The sequence below is a fragment of the Chenopodium quinoa genome, unplaced genomic scaffold (genome assembly GCF_001683475.1).
Source record: "Chenopodium quinoa cultivar QQ74 unplaced genomic scaffold, ASM168347v1, whole genome shotgun sequence".
Lineage (NCBI taxonomy): Eukaryota > Viridiplantae > Streptophyta > Magnoliopsida > Caryophyllales > Amaranthaceae > Chenopodium > Chenopodium quinoa.
In genome coordinates, this window is record NW_018742738.1 from 9,405,371 (window position 1) to 9,424,523 (window position 19,153).

A 19,153-nucleotide genomic window follows, 5' to 3' on the forward strand; every position below is an offset into this window, starting at 1 on the left:
GTTGGCTCTGCTCAATTATTCCATTTTTGTCCTCCTCTTCTTCTAGTACACGTCTATTCCCTTCCTTGTACACTGCCGCCAAGGAAGAAAATCTCCTAAAGTCAACTTCAATAAAATTCTGTTATTACCAGAAACTTACTAGTATTATTATTATTATTATTACAATGTATATGTTGGTCAGCCTATTGGCTTACCTCGCTGTCTCTTCCTTTCCCCTCAAATTTATGACCCCCAAAAATTTATTATTATCAATTTGAAAAGACAACTTCAAATAAAGGAAAAAAAATGATACTCCCACTATCAATTTCTTGTCGAAATGCTCAAAATCCCCTTTTTTTTGGTACAAATTCTTCATCTCAAGATCACTTCTTTCTATAAAATAACTGTTCCATTTTGCTTACTTCAAAAAGATTTGTAATATAATATTGAAATTATTAAAAAATTTGATATAAAATGAGTAGAAAAAAGAAGTTGAGTTTCAGCTTTAATATTGAGGTAGTCATGGATTTTTTGAAGAAAATCGCCATTGATAAACCAGTTTACTTGGTTTTTGTGCCTTTAATTTCTGTTATTTGGGCATTTGAGAAATGGGTTTTCTCTATTTCTACTTGGGTTCCTCTTGCTATTGCTGTTTGGGCTACTTTGCAGGTAATTGTTCCATTTTTTTTTTTTTATTAAACTTTGGCTTAATTTAAACTCTCTACTTTTGTAATAATTTATATGGAAAAGACAGAATATAATACTTTGTTTTGGGTAGATCCTCTCCAAATAATTAGATGAGAAATGCTTTTGTTTTGGATATATTTACTTAATTTTTTTTGCTGGGGTCATATGATTCATTGTATATTATAACTTTTTAGTTATATGCTTTCAATTTTTGTTAGTAATATTCTTTCAAGATCCATCTACTTTACTTTGTTCAATCTTTGTGTGAGTGATGAATTTGTTGAAGTGGTGAAATGGGCATAAATTGCTTATTTAGTTTTATTCATATTATTATTTTTCCCCATAAGAAATTAGCTTCATTACCCCTTCAGTTGTTGAGTATATATGCTCTCTCTAGATTAGCTAGTATAACTACGTGTAGAAGACCAGTACGAAGTGAGAGGCCAAAGGGTTTGGAAAAAGTTGGGTGAATAAGGCTGGACCATCACTTGTTTGATAGAATGATAGACATATGTATACTCCCTCCGTCTCTAAATTGTGGCCATAATTTAACTTGTCCACTTGCCAATGCATAAGTTTGACCATTTTTTGAAGGATGCATAAGTTTGACCATAGGTATATGCAATTATGTCGTGGTAGTAGTAATAATTATTTTTTAAAAAATGGTTTGTTTAATATTTTGGACAATAACATTTGATATTGTAATAAAAAAAAATGGTCAAAGTTAACGTATGAATAATGCAAAAGTCAAATTGTTGCAAGTATTCAAACATAGAGGAGTAATACTTCATATAAAATATTTTCAACTTTCAGGATTCGGTAATTACATATTGTATCATCTATGCTTTTGAGGAAACATTTTGTGCTGTTGAATAGAGTGGGACTATTTGCCTAACATTTAGGCATCCTGCAGAAATTGACAACAAAGTACCTGTTTCTTTAAGTGGTGTGAAGCATTGAACCTATTAGTAAGCAGTCCTTTGCGTTGTTTTCCGATTAGAGTTTTTCAAATTATAAAGTGATCTGGTTAAGAGTTCTGGTCATAATGTATTTTGTGAATTATTTGGGGCTAGTTATTGGAGATTCTAATCCGATTAGTATCTTGCAAAAGTAAAACAAACTTGTCATCTAATTTTGTCACCTAATTTGTTTATAGCTAGTATCTATGTAACATTGAAACTCAAACAGTAATACCAGTTCAATATGAAATGGAAACAGGAAACAATGATTAGTTTATGCACCCGATTGCATTATTCAAACTGTTCACAGTTTTAATATGATAGTCCACAACAACAACAACAACATTACCTTAGCCCAAATGATTTAGGGTTGGCTAAAATGCTAGTCTAATAAACTTTAAATGAGTGAGCCTCATCACCCTTAATAAAATCATAAAGGGAAAAATACAAACAACATGGATAAAAGAACACACAATTCAAACTGTCAAACCCAAAGAGCAAGAGTATAAGAACATATAGTTCACACCCAATGAATATTAAGTTAAAGACCATATAGTTCAATCCCCAATAATATGAAATTCAAACCCAAGGAACATGTCTAATCCACATTCCTAATGACCAAAGATCGTAATGAAAGAATTAAAGAAAATTTGCTTCAAACCCAAAGAAAATGTAGTTTGAATCAACAAAGGCTGTCTGTTTTGTTCCAGTGCACCATGACTCCATGAGCACCGTGAACCCAGGTGCACCATGAAATTTGTGAAAGGGAAACATATAAAAGAAGCTGTAAGAAAACTGAAACTCCTTATTGATGTAGTAAAGAACTCAGTGATACAGATAACTGTAGCGTATAAACCTGAGTCTGATTTAACAAGAAATGAGTGGGAAGCGATCATGATGTGTTGACCTGGAGGTAGGAATGAAGAATCCAAAGACTGAAATGGTGCTTCATCTGCTTTAGAGTTTTTTCAATGTTAAACTTTATTCTTATTTATTTTTATATATGAAATAAAATGTTTACTTGAAAGTGGGCAGTGTGACCCTTATGATGTTTCTGTGCCACATTGGAAGATAGGCTATGATTGCTAAGAATTGAGGTATTGATTGCTCTGGTGTTTTTTTGAAAATTTGATAATAGAATTCTGTGTCATTACAAGGTAGACTTGGACTGTATTTTTTAGGGGTGCAATTATTTAATTGTTCTAAAATTGACTTTTGGTTCAATAAAATAAAAAGACAGTTGTTTGTTTCTGTCTATCTGCGTTTGAACAAGTTCTTGTCAGCATTAGTGAATGTTCAACTCCTGAGGGATTGAACCCTTAGACTGGTTGCACGCATCAACACCTGCACTTAGGAGATGTGTATTTTACATCAGCTTGTCATCTGAGCAATAACTCCTATAAAGTCAGAGTTTCTGGATTCTTTTTGAAATGAGAACATGCGAGTTTGGTTTACAATCCTGGTCATTGATGAACCAATGCTAACTATTCTTCACACACTTGCATGTTTGCAATAATGTGTGGATGTGTTTTTTTTGTTTTTATATGTGTATGGTACCCTTGTAAATTTACACATAGACATGAATGCAAATACTTTTCTTATATTATGTGGGATCACATAATAAAGCTATAAATGTACAAAATACATCAATATGAATAAATTTCTGAGTCTAACACGAGGCATCACTCTGATATTAGTATGGAAGCTATCAGCGCAAAATTCTTGCCGAAGACTTGAACAGGAAATGGAATCGAGCAATGCTAGATGCATCGGTACTTTTATATATCAATTTTCAGCTTTACGCTTTCTTTACAGAATATGAGTCTGACATGTAAGAAACTACGCAGCCAATGACAGCACTGGAGCACTGTGAGTGGCTGAACAGGTTATTGTTAGAAGTTTGGCCTAGCTACATTCACCCTAGGATTTCATCAAGGTTTTCTTACACAGTTGAGGTTAGTCCCTTTGTTCTTTCTTCTCTTTTGTTGCTTTCTTGATTGATAAACCTGTCTTGGTTTATAGCTTTAAATTTTCTACTATCCCCCCCCCCCTTTTTATTTTTTATTTTTTTTATTTATTATTTTTGTTGTTGTTGGAATAAAAGGATAAATTATGCCATGCCATAATGTAGTGTAGATTGTAGCACACTTGGAGGATTATTTTTAGTTGTAAAGTTATCATATAATTCCCGAAGACATGATTTCACAAAAGAAGAGCTTAATTACTTAAAGCAATATTGTCGTAGTTCAAATTCTTTTCCTTAGCATGGGAACACTGATTTTCTTTTACTCAATGTAACAATTTGGAGATCAGCGTAGGAAATAGGCTCTATTTCCAGCATTCTTTTTATGTTGAAACTCATCATAAAATTTGAGTAAGGTTTGCCTTCTGAATTTGGCGATATATATCATTATTATTTAACTTGCATGACTATTTGTTCTGTCATATGTCTTAACACATTTATGGTGCTAGACACCAAAACTATGTTCAAATGTGTCTTTGAGGTAAGGCTCAACCCCTCTATCCCACTCGAAGAGGGGCGGGGGGAGTCCCTTTTGTGGCTTTATATTTTATATACACCCCGGTGCAAGGTGCAACCAACGGTATTTTCTACTCATATAATGTTTTTGCTTGTTTTAAAATCATAAAATGAGCAAAAAATTATCAAAAAGCGAAAAACTACCCTTGGGTGTATGTACCACTATGTGCACCCGGGTGTATACTAAAAGTTTTGGTAAGCTAGCAAAAATTAATCACCATAAGAACCTAAATGTTTGGAAGCAGCTGCATGGAGGCGCAATTTACTGAGTGCCTATGGTAGGACTTAGCCTTCAAGTGTGAGTTTAGGATGTTTGTAAAGCTCTTGATACTGTTAGTTGATTTAAATGTTACTTATATTAAGCAATGTGTACTAACTTGTTCTTACCACAGTAAAATTTTGTTATCTTACTGTTATTTTATGCCTGCAGAGACGCTTGAAGTATAAGAAACCAAAGCTTGTGGTGAGTTGGGAGAAAATTTTTTTCTGTATTATTTTTTATATTGTGTAATATAGTTGTATGATTAATTTACTGGTAGTCTTCCATCTAGGAAAGGTTTGAACTCGAAGAATTTTCACTTGGTTCTTCTCCTCCTAAAGTAGGTCTTCAGGGGATGCGCTGGTCAACTGTTAGAGATCAGGTACAGTTTCAGTTCTTTCTGGGGTTTTCTACTTTTGTCTACCCATAGACTATCCATTTTTTTATTCTTCCTAAGATTCAGTTCATGTTTTTTTAGTGGACTTTTCTTCTTTGGTATATACAAGTGAAGTGACTCTAAGGATACTTTTCTAGTTCCGCTGTGTAAACTAGTAAAATTCTCATGCAATTTCCGAATTAGTTTATCAGTGCTTATTATGAGTAAGATGCCTTGGGAGCTCACAACTTACAAGCAGTTACAACTATTAATATTAAATAACTTATTAATAAACCATGTGGTTTCCAAATTCTTGCCACAATCAATTTTCATTGTTGCTGTCACATTGCATTGCGATTTGCAAACCTTTACTAAAGACGTAACAAATATCCATAATATTGCATTTCACGATTTCAGAATGTCTTGGCTGAAACTTTTTCCTTTTGTCATATGCGCGTTAAAGAGATTCTAGAAGGTATTTTAAGTGTAACTTCCTAAGAGAATAGAATTACTTTAATTATAACATTGAGTTTTAAATTCTTGAACTTGTCAACTACATATACAGTCATAGTTGTTGAGGTAAGCACAGAAGATGCCAGTTATGCAAGTTAGGAATTTGCTACCTGCCTACCATCATAACAGTTGCACCATCATAGTAATTGCTGCAATATGAGGGATCTATTTTTTATATATTTATTTATTTACTTACAATGGGCGCCCTATCAATTACCAGTTTACCTTTTCATTTGTGGCAGAGGATTATGCATACAAGTTTTGACTGGGACACCAAAGACATGAATATTATGCTGCTTGCTAAACTAGCCAAACCATTATATGGAACTGCACGCATTGCCATAAACTACCTCCATATCAAGGGTGATGTATGTTCGACTATACTTTGTATCTGGTCTTAATTATTTAAAATGAAGTTATTTCATATTCACCTTATATTTAAAAATTTTGGTCTTGTCTTCGAAGATGTAGAATGGTTTCTTCAATTTTCTTCTTGTGTGATAGAATGGTTCCTTCAATTTTCTTCATGTGTGGTCATGATGTTCTCTGTGTTGGTGAATTATAAGTGTTGTCCATGGATGTCTGGCTGCATGAAAACCTTATTTGGCTGGCTTGATGGCTTGCCATCTGTCAACTTTACATGTTATATAGCTGCTTGACATTGTGTTCATGATAAGCTGGTAAATCTTGCCAGTTGAATATATGCTACACGAATTTATGCTTTATGCTTATTTCCAGTAAATTTGAATGTGTCCACTATTCACTTTATAATTTTTTGGGAGGTAGCAGTCTTTGTATTTTTGTAATGAGGTGTCTAATGAAATTAGCCTCTCTATTTGCACTGGCCTAAGGTTGCATATATTCCAACTCCACTAAGGCCCTCTCTAGCAAAACTTGCAGTAGAGGTTACTATTAGAGTAGCTAGTAAGGGTCTGTTCTGATTGACTGAGGTGAGGTGAGCTGAACTAAACTTATTGGAGCGGAGCTGAACTGAACTGAACTGAATATTTTATGAGAGAAGGAAATTAAGATAAGAATTAAAGTAAACTAAACTGAAGTTATTGGAGCTGAGCTGAACTGAACTAATGAACTGAAAATAAGCTGAAGAGAACATACCCTAACTGTCAATTAGTAATTACAACCTATTGGAAGTTGACAAAGTTAAGTTCCTTTATGAACTTAAGATCCCCACCGTGATTCCCTATAATCATAGTGCTCACTCTCTCTAGCTTCTACTCTGAAGCCTACTATCTATTTAAGACTTAACTACAAGTCTCACAAGTAGAGCTGTCAAAAGCTGACCCAACCCGAAATACCGACCCTAACCCGACCTATTAACCGACCCGTCTGAACTCGAAAAAAATGGTGACCCGAACCCGACCTAACTCGACTTGAAACCAACCTTAGACCCGAGTATTTGAGACCCAAACCCGAACATTAACCGACCTAGAGCTGACCCGACCCGAATGTAACCCGTAAATTATTGACCTGAACCGAACCTGACCTGAACCGAAATTGACCCAAACCCGTTTTAACCCGTCAAAACCCGACCTATTCCTAACCCGACCCGAATTCAACCCGACCCGACTTGTTCCTAACCTGACCCGAATTTAAACCGACCTGCTACAAATCCGACTCGAATTTCAACCCGACTTGTTACAAACCCGACCCGAATCAACTCGACTTGTTATTGACTCGGCCCAAATTCAACCCGACTTGTTATTGAATCATTATGTATAGGTCGTTATCTCATGTTGGTATTGGAACGGAAATTGAATCCTAACTATATTTCTTCAATATTTCACTTTGAATTTTAAGAGGTTAGTTTCACAACATATTTTTAGGGACGAATTTCAAGGACGAAACATGATTTCCGCAAATTATTGACTTGAACCGAACCCGACTCGAATCCGAGAATGACCCGACTTGAAAATGACCCGACTTGATTATAACCCGCAAATTATTGACTTGAACCGAACCCGACTTGAACCCGAGAATGACCCGACCTGATTATAACCCGTAAATAATTGATTTGAACCGAACCCGACTCAAACCCGAGAACGACCCTAAGTCGTTTAAACCCGTAAAGACCCGAATTTAACCCGACCTATTTTTCACCCGACCCGAATATAACCCGACCTTTTACTAACCCGACCTAAACCCGACCCAAACCCGATAAGATGTATGACCCGACATGACCTGACTCAAGCATGACCCAACCTCACCCGCATATGTTATGACATTAACCCGTGTTGACCCAACCCGAGATGACCCGACTCACACTAACCCGACTCAAACGCGACCCGTTTACCCGAATTGACAGCTCTACTCACAAGAAAGGTTCACTCAAACTCTTCACCCCTAATTACAACTCGATAATTAATGCTCTATGTGGTTAGCAGTTGGAACAAAGGATCACTACTCTTTCTTTTTTCACCGACTTAAAAGAATATTTCTTGCTAGGATATGTTTGGAAGCAAGTCAGGATGTCTAAAAACTGAAACAGTGTTATCCTTTTTATAGAGCGCTTATGAATAATCACTTTCACCATTATCTTGACAACTGATATTAGTGTTCCAGCAAAAGTAGGCACTAACCAAGTGGACTGGAGATGATGGGAATAAGTGAACGTGTATTCAAGCACTAACAAGAAGTAATTATGTTTGGGAGATCATAGGAAGTGTTTAAATCAATTCTTGGAGAAAACGAAAATAATTTGTAATAAGAATAAGGTAATTTATTTATTTTTTATAATAAAATAAGGGGAAAGGGAGAATAAGAGAGAGAGAGATGTAGAGAGGTAATTGTGTTATGTCTATTCATCCATGAGAGGGTTAATGAGACCTAATGACATATGGAGGGTTACAAGGATATTATTACTACCATACTTAAGGTAGTCATAAAAGAGATATTTACAAGCTATAATGGCCATCCATATTTAACATATTTTATAACACTCCTCCTTGGATAGACATTATCTAAAATAGATATATGCTGCCTCATTAAAAACCTTTTCAGGAAAACCGTGTGGGAAAAAAAACCATGGATAAGGGAAAACGAGTGCAGCGCGCAATTACTCCCCCTCATTATTATATCACTGAAGATCTTTGAGACAACGCAATCCAATACGATAAACTAACTTTTTAAATGTTGCTCTCGGAAGAGCCTTGGTGAATAAGTCTGCTAAATTCTCACTTGAACGAATCTGCACTACATTTATATCTCCATTCTTCTGAAGATCATGAGTGAAGAAAATTTGGGTAAGATGTACTTTGTTCTGTCGCCTTTGATGTATCCTTCCTTAAGTTGAGCAATACAAGCTGCGTTATCCTCATATAAAGTTGTCGGTGCCTCTTTCCTAGATGATAAACCACAAACTTCTTTTATATGTTGAACTACCGACCGTAAACCATACACATTCACGACTAGCCTCGTGAATTGCTAAAATCTCATAATGAAGAGTCCATTCATGAGAGGGTTAATGAGACCTAATGACATATGGAGGGTTACAAGGATGTTATTACTACCATACTTAAGGTAGTCATAAAAGAGATATTTACAAGCTATAATGGCCATCCATAATTAACACATTTTATAACATTTTTCCAATATAATTCAATAATAATTTAAAAACATTCATCTAGTTAAATAAAATTTAAATTTATAAAGAAAATTTGCTCCAATTGTAAATGCCCCCGTGGTTGTTGAGTTTCTAAGGTGTGCCCATTCTATTTCAAAAATACAAGATGTGCCCTCTAACTTAAGGTGTTCCCTATGTTAACTCTGATGTTAACCCTATGTTAGTAGTTGTGTTAATTGTTAATTACCCCACGTTGGAGAGAAATTTCATGCCCAAACTGGGTTAGAGTTATATAAGGGGATTAACATTAAGCATTTTTTTCACATTTTCTCATCTACTCTTTCTTCTTAAAGCAATCTTTGATATGTCAAGCTGTTGTTGTACTTCTTTTTTCTCATCTGTTTTTTTATTGCTTCCTATATTTTACAATTACTAACATCGAGGTAATGTCAAAGGATATAGTAGATTAAACAACTTAAATTGGAGGGCTCAACTTGTAATTTTGAAAAAGCATGGGAAAACCTAAAAAACTCAACAAACTCATGAGCATAGCTTAAAAAAACCCAAAAAATACCTTTTGTTCCAACAAACTAAACAACTTCTAAACACTTACATAAGGCTAAAAGTAAACTCGTACTCTTTAGTCTTTATAATTACTAATTTACTATTCAAGAAGCTTCAACTTAGTAGCTTCAATCGTCATTCCCAATCTGGAACTTGGTGTTGTGTCTCATAGGAACTTTTATGGTTCCTATAGGAACATCAAATTGGGACTCCAATTGTTGCTTCACTTGAGTAGTCTGCTAATGTCTTTATGCGTCAATCAAAGGACCTTCGCTGTTATAACTCTGGAACATGTTCTTAGATCAAGAACCCGCCTAAGTCCTGTTAACCTAACAAAGCTTCATTAATAAGGATTGCTTGTCATCACCAAATCTAGAAGAGGCTGTTAGGCTGGAATGATTTTTCAACCTTTAAGAGAAGACTAGCCATATGTAAATGGTACACAATACATCAAGTGCTTCTTCCTCTGTCTAGTTTCCATTCAATTTATATCTGCGTGTCAATCTTTCTTTCCACTAAAACTCCAACATTTGAAACATTGAAAGATTTAAAACTTGTTTCCTCCCCTGTAAAACTAGCTTGAATCATGTGAGTTTGAACTTAGAAAATCTATTTAAGCCTGTCCAGTTGATGTTACTCTAACTTTGAGGTAATTGCTTTGGTCAATGCTTGGTAATTTTGACTTTTTTTTTTTTTTTTTTGCTGTCTAGGTGCAATTGATGCCAGTGCTAGATGGAAGAGCAATTTTACTTTCCTTTATATCTGTGCCAGAGGTGAGACTTGGAATTGCCTTGGGAAGTGGTGGAAGTCAACTCCCTGGAATGGAGCTGCCCGTTGTTTCTTCATGGCTGGTGTGTTTAGTTGATTTAAATTCGTTCATATAAGTAAAAAAAAACCTAGGAACGCAGCCAATTGCTATTGTCATGCATGCTTTTCTTTGCTATGCTTAACATTGTTAAAAATCTAAAATTTAAGGAAAAATATAACTCCTTTGCAATTGTTTTACTGTATACCTTTATCATGTTACTAATATATTTGTGAGTGATCTAAAGTTTTAGATGGAAAATCCAATATAAGTATATAACTGCATCAGAAGTGGAAACCATATGGTATATACCAATGTCACATTTGTACCATTAACGGATATTTCTGTATCATGTAGCAGTGTGTTGTAACTTTTGTGAACTAAATCTAATGTTAAGCTAAGGTCATTTCCCATGATAGAATACTTTTGGACTTATTATTTCAAATAGCTTATAATTCCAGTTATTATTGTACCTTCATGCTCATAATATTTTCCGTGCAGGTCAAACTCTTGACCGACACCTTAGTGAAGACTATGGTTGAACCTCGTCGTCGATGTCTCACTCTGTCAGCTGTACAGTTGGGGAAAAGGGCAGTTGGTGGCATACTTTATGTAACAGTAGTTGGTGCAAGTCAACTTTCTAGAAATGTGGTTAAAGGAAGCCCGACAAGCACACAAGTTGGTTCAAATCATGCCTCAGAAGAGCGTCTTAATAAGGATGTGAAGACATTTGTGGAGGTAGAGATTGAAGAAATTACCAGGAGAACAGATGCAAAGCCAGGCTCTAGTCCACAATGGGATTCCACATTTAATATGGTTTTACACGATAATGCAGGAGTACTTAAATTCCATCTTTATGAATGTTCTCCTGGTAGTGTGAAGTTTGATCACCTTGCGACTTGTGAAATTAAGGTACTGTTGCAGGCTTTTTTAGTCGTTACCACAAAACAACATGGAGCCTTCACCCAATATAGCTTTTCTCTTTTAGTTTTTTTATCTAACGTATTGGAATTAAAAGCACCACTTCATTGCCTTAGAATCAATCTACAAGTCACATATAAATGTTTGAATAATGACCCTTCATAATTCATCAAAGATGTTACTGCATGTGAACAACTAACTTTTCTCAAAGTTACGGCTGGATACTTCTGTGCATTAGGGTGCTCTACCAAGGTAACTTGGGGCTTGATAACCACTATAGAATGTTCTTAGATTTTTTCTTTTCACAACATTTGATCCATTCAAACCGATTTGCTCCCTTAAAAAGTAATCCTTGTTGACCCTTATACTTTATGGCTCCTTCATAGTGTGGACATGTGGAGTTGGTGATATATTGACATAGCTTCACCATATTGTCCTTGCATAAGTGCTAACAAATAACCCACATGTGAGTTGGGACTAATTGTTCCACATTGAAGAATTAGAGTGAGCCTGCCTGACATATAAGACAAGAGAGCTACTCTACCCATTACCATAATGTTATAGGATGCAACCCTAAAAGTTTTATATGTGACCAGACTCTCCTCCGGTGTGGGCTTATGCTATTCCCAATGAAGATTCATCAAAGTTGTCATTTTTTGGATTTTGATGATTTAATTAAATGTGGTATTAGTATACAAGGATTTTTTGTTTTGCCAAATACTATGTAGCTGTAAATACAAAAACTGTTAAGGGCATTATCTTACATATTTCTCAATTATTAATTTCAAATTCCATTGATGAATTGTATTAAGTGATTCATCTAAATTGTTGCTCATGGGTCTTGTAACGTCAATACTACAAGCATTACTACCATTTCAAATGATCTAAACAATATTTCAATGACTTGCAGGTTAGATATTGTGAAGATGATTCCACGATATTTTGGGCGATAGGACCTGATTCAGGAGTCATAGTAAAGCGTGCTGAGAGTTGTGGAAAAGAAGTTGTAATGAATGTTCCTTTTGAGGCAGTAGAGTCAGGGGAGGTAAGAGAATTGTGTGATTGTGCATTCTAGTATTCAACTTTAATAAATCAGCTTGTCATTGGTGCTTATACTATACAGTGGAAATAAAACCATTGAATCATCATCAATTTCCAATCGAGTCAAATTAACTCTAATTTCACCACATACAGAATGCGAGTCATTGTGTATGATTCTATCCGTTTGTGATGGAGCTGAAGGTTCACAAAACTTTGGGATTTAGATTATAATGAACAAACTTTTTGAACTTTTTATTTATTGTGATGCAGCAAATGATTGTTGAATATTAGATTCAAGGTCTAATAGGAAACAACCTCTTTGTAATCATAGAAGCAGGGCTATGCTTGTCCAAATCCCCCCTATGTCGTACATTGCAGAAGCCTTATTAAAGGCATTGAGGTATTGTTGATGTTGCAACTTATATAATTGATGATATTTGCAGTTGATGGTCAGACTTGTTCTTAAAGAATGGCAGTTTTCGGGTGGTTCTAAAAGTGCTGGGTTACACCTTAATGCTCAATCAACATTATCTGGGTTATCAAATTCAAAGACTGGAAGAAAACTGTATGTTACTGTAAAAGAAGCTACAGATATTCCTGGAAAGGATAAATTGGAACGATCAGAGCCTTATGTTAGGTTGCAGTATGGGAAGGTCTCTTATTTTTCTTACGTTCTCATATGATATTTTGGTTCATTACCATTAAAAAAGGTACTTAGAGTTCCCAATGTTCACGTCTTGTGATGCCGTTATCTTTCTTATACCAGGTTGTCCAGAAAACAAGGGCTGTGAAACAGACATTAAATCCTGTTTGGAACCAGACATTTGAATTTGATGAGATTACAGGGGGTGAATATCTCAAGTTGAAATGTTTATATGAAGAAACATTTGGAGATGAGGTAATTGGCAGTGCAACTGTGAACATGGAAGGATTAGAGGTGGGTTCAGTTAGGGATGTACCTGTACCCCTTGAAAACGTGAATTCTGGGGAAGTAAGGCTTCAAATTGAAGCTGTGAGCGAGGTACGTCTTTTCTATTGGCAATAAAATTGTTCAAAAAGTCAGGACTGTTGAATAATGTATTTCTACAATTCTACTACTTGAAGAATCTTTGAATCTATAATTCTTTGCATGACGTACCCTAAAAATATACTGGTATCTTTTCATATATACTCTGAACTTTGTTATCCGTACTTTTAGTTGGTGATTAAGTTTCCATCTTCAAAAGAATGAATTCACTTGCATAAGAAGAATTAAATATTCAACCTGACAAAATAATTTGTACTATTGTGCATGATACCTCTCTTAAAATTTGCAAAGCTTTAAGATAGTAATGACATAGGGTGAACTAGGGCATTGACTGATCCTCCCTAGATCCAAACAAAATTTATAATCACTTAACAAACCTACATATATGTATAGAGGTTAGTCAAAGGTCGAACCACTAGAAATGATTATGTTCAAGTGCTTTCAATCAATGCCTAAGCTAGGTCAAAGTCAAAGGTGAGGAAAGACTATACAACTACCAAAACAAACAAGAAGCAAGCAAATGAAACACTAGGGAATGGGATCAACATATAATCATGACAATTGCAACAACTTGAGAAGGTTAAGCTAATCCATGGTTATGAGAACCAATGGTAAGAGCTATCAATTGGAACCGAAGAGTTATCGCTTAATCGTCAAGCTAGGTCTCCACTATGAATGACAAACTAGGAGAATCGCAAATCAATTCAATCGACAATTGCAACCCTGTATCGAGTGTTCATGTCAATAGGAATTACAATGCAATCTAGCATAGTTTTCAAGGCCTAATCAAACTAAGCACATGCAAACTTCCAGTAATCAAATTAATCACAATCAATCAAGCTTTACCCAAACCCTAGCAAACAGCTACTCACTACAACCCATCATCAAATCAAAGCAAGTAAATGAAATCAAGAATCAACCAAACATCAACAACAACTAATCTAATCAAGAATCAATCATCAAAACTAAATCAAACAAACATGAAATTAGAGAAAGCAATAAGATAAGATAGAGCAAGAAATGCTCATTGATAATTGAGAAAATTTTCAATACAATTGTATCCCTTCTTCAATCTCTCAAATCACTATTGAGATCTCTCACTTTCTCTATCTAAAACTACTCCTAAAACTAAGCCTAAATCTAGAGAGAGAAACTCTCAGATTGCATAGTGAAGAAATAAGGAGAAAAGCTATTTATAATACAAAGGAAATAAGGCAAATATCCTGAAATTGACCCATTAGGCGTGCTCGCGATAAACTGGGTACAGAAACAGAGACCTCAGATGGCGCGCCTGCAAAGAAAGCCTGCATGCTCATGCACGTGCAAAGGTCGCACAAACTTCCTGCTTAAGTTTTAACTTCCTGCACAATTTAGACCTGCCAAGGCGCGGCGGTAGCTGTCATGGCGCGGCAATGGTTGCCTTGGTGTGGCAGTCCTTTGCTGCGCGCCCACGCTATGCATGGTGGATTCCTCATGATTGTCACTAGGCATGTCAGTTTTGAATGAAGTTTACAGTGGTTTCAACACCATGATTTTTAAGAGAGCACAAACACCAAATCTTGGAGCTTTCCATCCCTTGCCTTATGAGCTATACATAAGCTTCCACCTTGCACCGTATTAAAGTAAAATTACAACATTATAACTTCAACTGATAACTGGAATAAACTTCGATGGAGGAATTCTAATTTGTTGAGGATGCTGAATTGCTGACAGCAAACTAATATTGTATTATAATATCAAATTATAAACTGAACTGAACATTCAATTTAAGTATTTAAAATATAATAAATGAGAATCAAATAAAAGTCAAATGCATTCTTCTTATGATAAGTTATGATAATTGTTTCCTCAAAAAAAAAAAGTTATGATAATTGTATTTTGACTTTTTCCTTTTCTCTTTCTACCATCATCAATTAAGAAAAATTAGTCTTGTAAGCGAGATTTATAAAGAAATAAGATGTTGTAGGTGGAGTAAAGAGAGGTAAAGTTATTAAAAAAACATTTACTGGAATGGAGTCAAAGAAAATTATCGTGACCGGTCTCGAGCTTCATTTACTCCTACAAATCAAGAAAGAAGAGCAAATAAAAGGGAAAACACAAGAAAAACTACATAAATGGAAGAAAAAAAAAACACGAAACAAGCAAGAAATAGAGAAACTAAGGACCAAATAGACAAAGCCAAACATTTATCAGGAAAGAAAGCTATGAAAATAAGGTAAAAACAACCTAAAATACTAACAATGAATGACACTCATCAAAGTATGGAGCCAAATTTGAAGCTTTGTTAATGAAATTAATGAAATTTTTGCATTTGTGTGAAGAGAAATATCGTATTCTTCAGCGTAAATATGGAATTGATGCAAGGAGACAGCCATTAGATTATTTAAATCGTGTCCTGAAAATTTATAGAACATTCTTTCATTTGGTGGTTGGACATTTAATTGTGGTGCCGTGTGCAAAATTATGCATTCTATGACAGAAAATGTCAAGGAGTGGTTGATGTTTCTTCTGTGGAAATGCATTTTCCAACTTTATTTTAATTGAATGGTATTTTAGTGACATGAAAGATTATAAACCAATTTTGTTGTCTAAACTACTGACATAACTATGAACTCTAATTGGTTCATAGTGATTAGTTTTCTCAGTGTACACTTTCATATCTGTAGTTACTGAGTTTTTTGGCTTAGGTATCCAATGGCGGTCCTGAGAATGGATTGATTGAGCTTGTTCTCATTGAGGCCAGGGATCTTGTTGCTGCTGATCTCCGGGGAACAAGTGATCCATATGTGAAGGTCCAGTATGGAAATGAGACGAGGAGAACAAAGGTATTCTGCTTAAATGTGATTTTATATTACCTGAAATAGTAATCTTAACTTAAACGTATCAATGAGTCACTGTAATTTCTTAGGAAACTACTTAACATGGTGGTAGTGATACGATTTATTGGCATTGCTTGACAGTGGCCAAAACTACTTGACATTTTCTGGCCACCAAATTTCCCACGGCTGGGAGATCCTGATTAGTTGGTGGTGCTGGAATCGTAGCTACAAGAACTACATTTTGGTCAAGTTTAGAATGCCTTGTGCTTAGTTTTGCAAATAACCACTTTTCTCATTCCCCCAGATATGAATTGTATTTTATTTTATTTTTATTTTTTCTTACTTTCTTTTTACTATGAAGGTTGTGTACAAGACTGTGAATCCTTCATGGAACCAAACATTTGAGTTTCCTGATGATGGAAGTACGTTAGAATTACAAGTGAAGGATCACAATGCTATATTGTCCTCATCAAGCATAGGCAACTGCATAGTACAATACCAAAGACTTCCCCCTAATGAAGTATCTGAGAAATGGATACCTCTGCAAGGAGTTAAAAAGGGCGAAATACATGTTCAAATAACAAGAAAAGTGCCAGATCTTCAGAAGATAACCAGTGTAGACTCTGATTCATTGTCAAACAGAGCTCATGCAATATCTGATCAGGTAAGAATTTTATTGCTGTCAATTAATGCTTATGGCTCATGCTTGCTTTGTGCATCACCGATTAATTGCCTACACAGAATACCCAAATTCACTTGTGGCCTTTCAGTGGTAAATTGATTTTTTTGATTTTTTTTTTTTTTTTTTTTTTTTTTGGTGGTGTGGAGATCTATATGACCAACAAAAGCATGAAAATTCACAAATACAATGGGAAAAGGGGATTCGATCTATGACCTATCTCATACAAGACCTCAACCTTTGCCACTAGACATCATTGGTTCCTCTATGGTATTAGTGTATGTAAATCTTAACAATAATAACCAATCTATTTATTAGCATAACTAGGAGTAAAGAATTAGAGAAAAGGTTTTCTTCTCAATAAAATGAGGTTTAAAGAAAAGAATAATAAATTAAAGGACGTATGAGAGTAGGGATGCATAGACACATTAAAAGATGTCTTCATTGTTAATTTCCCACAAAAAAAAATGAATAAAAGAATTTATACATAATATAAGAAAAAGGAAAGTTGAAAAAAAAAAAAAATTCTGTAAAAACCTGTAACATTTGTGGTAAATAGGGAGAAATATATATTAAAAAGAATGAAACAAAAATTATGCTATAATTGAGATCCGGTACACTACACTTTGTGCAGGTTCCTTACCATTAGTCCATCGATTTTTTATCATGACTGCAAGATTGCATTTATTAGAAGCACAATTTTTGTTACCTCCCTACCCTTCACTCTTGAATTATGAAGGATAACTCTTAAAATGAACTATTAGAAGCACAATCATCAGCTCTAGTAATCTCTGTCTATTGTTGGCTGTTTCTGATCTTTTGGTGTAAAATGTCATCGTTTATAGAATGTCACACGAGACCCATATTTTGCCTTGCTGTTCCTCTTGTCGATTGGCATGCACTTTATGGAAAGGTCTTGCAAAAGAATTGAATGCATTTACAAATCACAAGATCCTTTAGTTTTTTTGATCTGCTCACTCGGTTTCATAAAAAAATACTCTTTGTTTTAGCACGTTAAGGACTTAAGGTATAGTTGGCTGTTTGGAACATCCTGAAGTGTGTCTTACTGAAATCGATATATAGCTTGTGAATTAATGTTCTTATGGTTCTGAAAGTTTTTTCATGGCGATCCATACTTGATTCAGTTGATTGGCTCATTATGCTGATTATGAAAACTGATAAAATCGTGCAGCAGATTTTTAGCTATATACAAATATATATATTGCCTTTTTTACTAGAACTAAGGCTATTCAAAGTGTGGTTCAGATACGTGTTTATCATTACAATTTAGCCACCTGATTGTCGCTTTTGCATGACTTTACATAGATGAAGGATATGTTGATGAAGCTTGAGTCTTCAGTTGAGGACAAGGATGCTGAAGAAATTTTAAGTACTTTAAGTGAACTTCAAAGCTTAGAGGACTCGCAGGAACAATATATGCTCCAGCTTGAAACGGAAAGAATGCTTCTACTTAACAAAATAGGCGACCTTGGTCAGGAGCTACTTAATTCGTCTCCTAATCTTAGTAGGAGGATTTCCTATTAGCTCGCTCTGCCTAATGACTAGCATCTATAAAACAATACTGCTTCGATCTGTGGGAATGAACTCTCTTAGTCGAGGGATTGAAGAAGTGGAATAATTATTGTAGATGATAGGAGGAAGTGTTTCTAATGTAATTATTTGAGTTAGCTTCCCCTCTTCGTACGTCAAAAGACTGATCAGAGCTACTATGTGTAAATTGTCTCACTAGAGTGAAGAGAGTATGGTTTTAGTTAAATTACTCGTGATCATAGACTCTTGTTACACAAAAATAGACTTGTAAAATAGTGATCTAATTTTCTCGTGTTTTCCAATATTCGTGTGCAACTGCCGCACCAATTTTGGCAAAATCATGATATACATTCCTAGTGAATCAGATAACTTTATTTGTTTTACTTCTTATCCCCAACTAAGGCTATGCTTGGAATAACTAATTAGGAATTTAGGATGGAGCTAAAAATGGCAAGGTGTTGAAATTAATTGTGCTATAGAATAATTGATTAAGGAGTTAAAATATTTAAGAATTTCTTTTTTGAGAAAGAAAAAAAAAAAAAGTAAAGATAGATTGCAAGGAAATTTTAAGGTCATTAATTGAAATGGTACTCAAAGCACCATCTTAAATTAATTTAAGAGTTGATTTGATATTATGAAACTTTAAATTACTACACATTTAACAACATATTTAAGCCATCATAGTAAAACTTAGGGGTTGTCGATTTTATTGATGGTAAGTCTCAAATTCTTCATTAATTTAATGTTTTTAGCCAATAAAGATCACCAACTATATGGTGATTGTAGTCGATCCCTCCATGTAGGGTTTAGTTGGTTCTCTGATGGTGGGATTTGTAGTATGAGTTGTTTGTTTG

The 19,153-nt window shown here is 34.8% G+C and overlaps 1 protein-coding gene across 3 annotated transcripts; it reads left to right on the forward strand.

Moving 5' to 3' along the window:
• Window positions 1-106: 106 nt before the first annotated feature.
• LOC110724211 (synaptotagmin-5-like) lies at window positions 107-18,682 on the forward strand. 3 transcript variants are annotated; one of them, XM_021903620.1, is made up of 14 exons: window positions 107-648; window positions 3,323-3,397; window positions 3,473-3,580; window positions 4,595-4,627; window positions 4,716-4,805; window positions 5,555-5,680; window positions 10,167-10,307; window positions 10,763-11,173; window positions 12,093-12,227; window positions 12,667-12,876; window positions 12,990-13,244; window positions 15,938-16,075; window positions 16,431-16,733; window positions 18,075-18,682. In XM_021903620.1, the coding sequence occupies exons 1-14, from the start codon at window positions 454-456 to the stop codon at window positions 18,291-18,293; spliced, it is 2,439 nt and encodes an 812-aa protein (XP_021759312.1). In that variant the 5' UTR covers window positions 107-453; the 3' UTR covers window positions 18,294-18,682. The 3 variants fall into 3 exon arrangements, with proteins under 3 accessions (XP_021759312.1, XP_021759314.1, XP_021759313.1); XM_021903622.1 differs by lacking the exons at window positions 107-648; window positions 3,323-3,397 and having other exon boundaries at window positions 3,524-3,580; window positions 4,721-4,805; XM_021903621.1 differs by lacking the exons at window positions 107-648; window positions 3,323-3,397 and having other exon boundaries at window positions 3,528-3,580; window positions 4,704-4,805.
• The last annotated feature ends 471 nt before the right edge of the window (window positions 18,683-19,153 follow it).

Coding starts and splice junctions, on each gene's coding strand:
- LOC110724211 (XM_021903620.1), top strand. CDS start 454: ATGAGTAGAAAAAAGAAGTTGAGTTTCAGCTTTAATATTGAGGTAGTC. Junction 3,581..4,594: donor GGTTTTCTTACACAGTTGAG/GTTAGTCCCTTT, acceptor TTATGCCTGCAG/AGACGCTTGAAGTATAAGAA. Junction 4,806..5,554: donor GGTCAACTGTTAGAGATCAG/GTACAGTTTCAG, acceptor CATTTGTGGCAG/AGGATTATGCATACAAGTTT.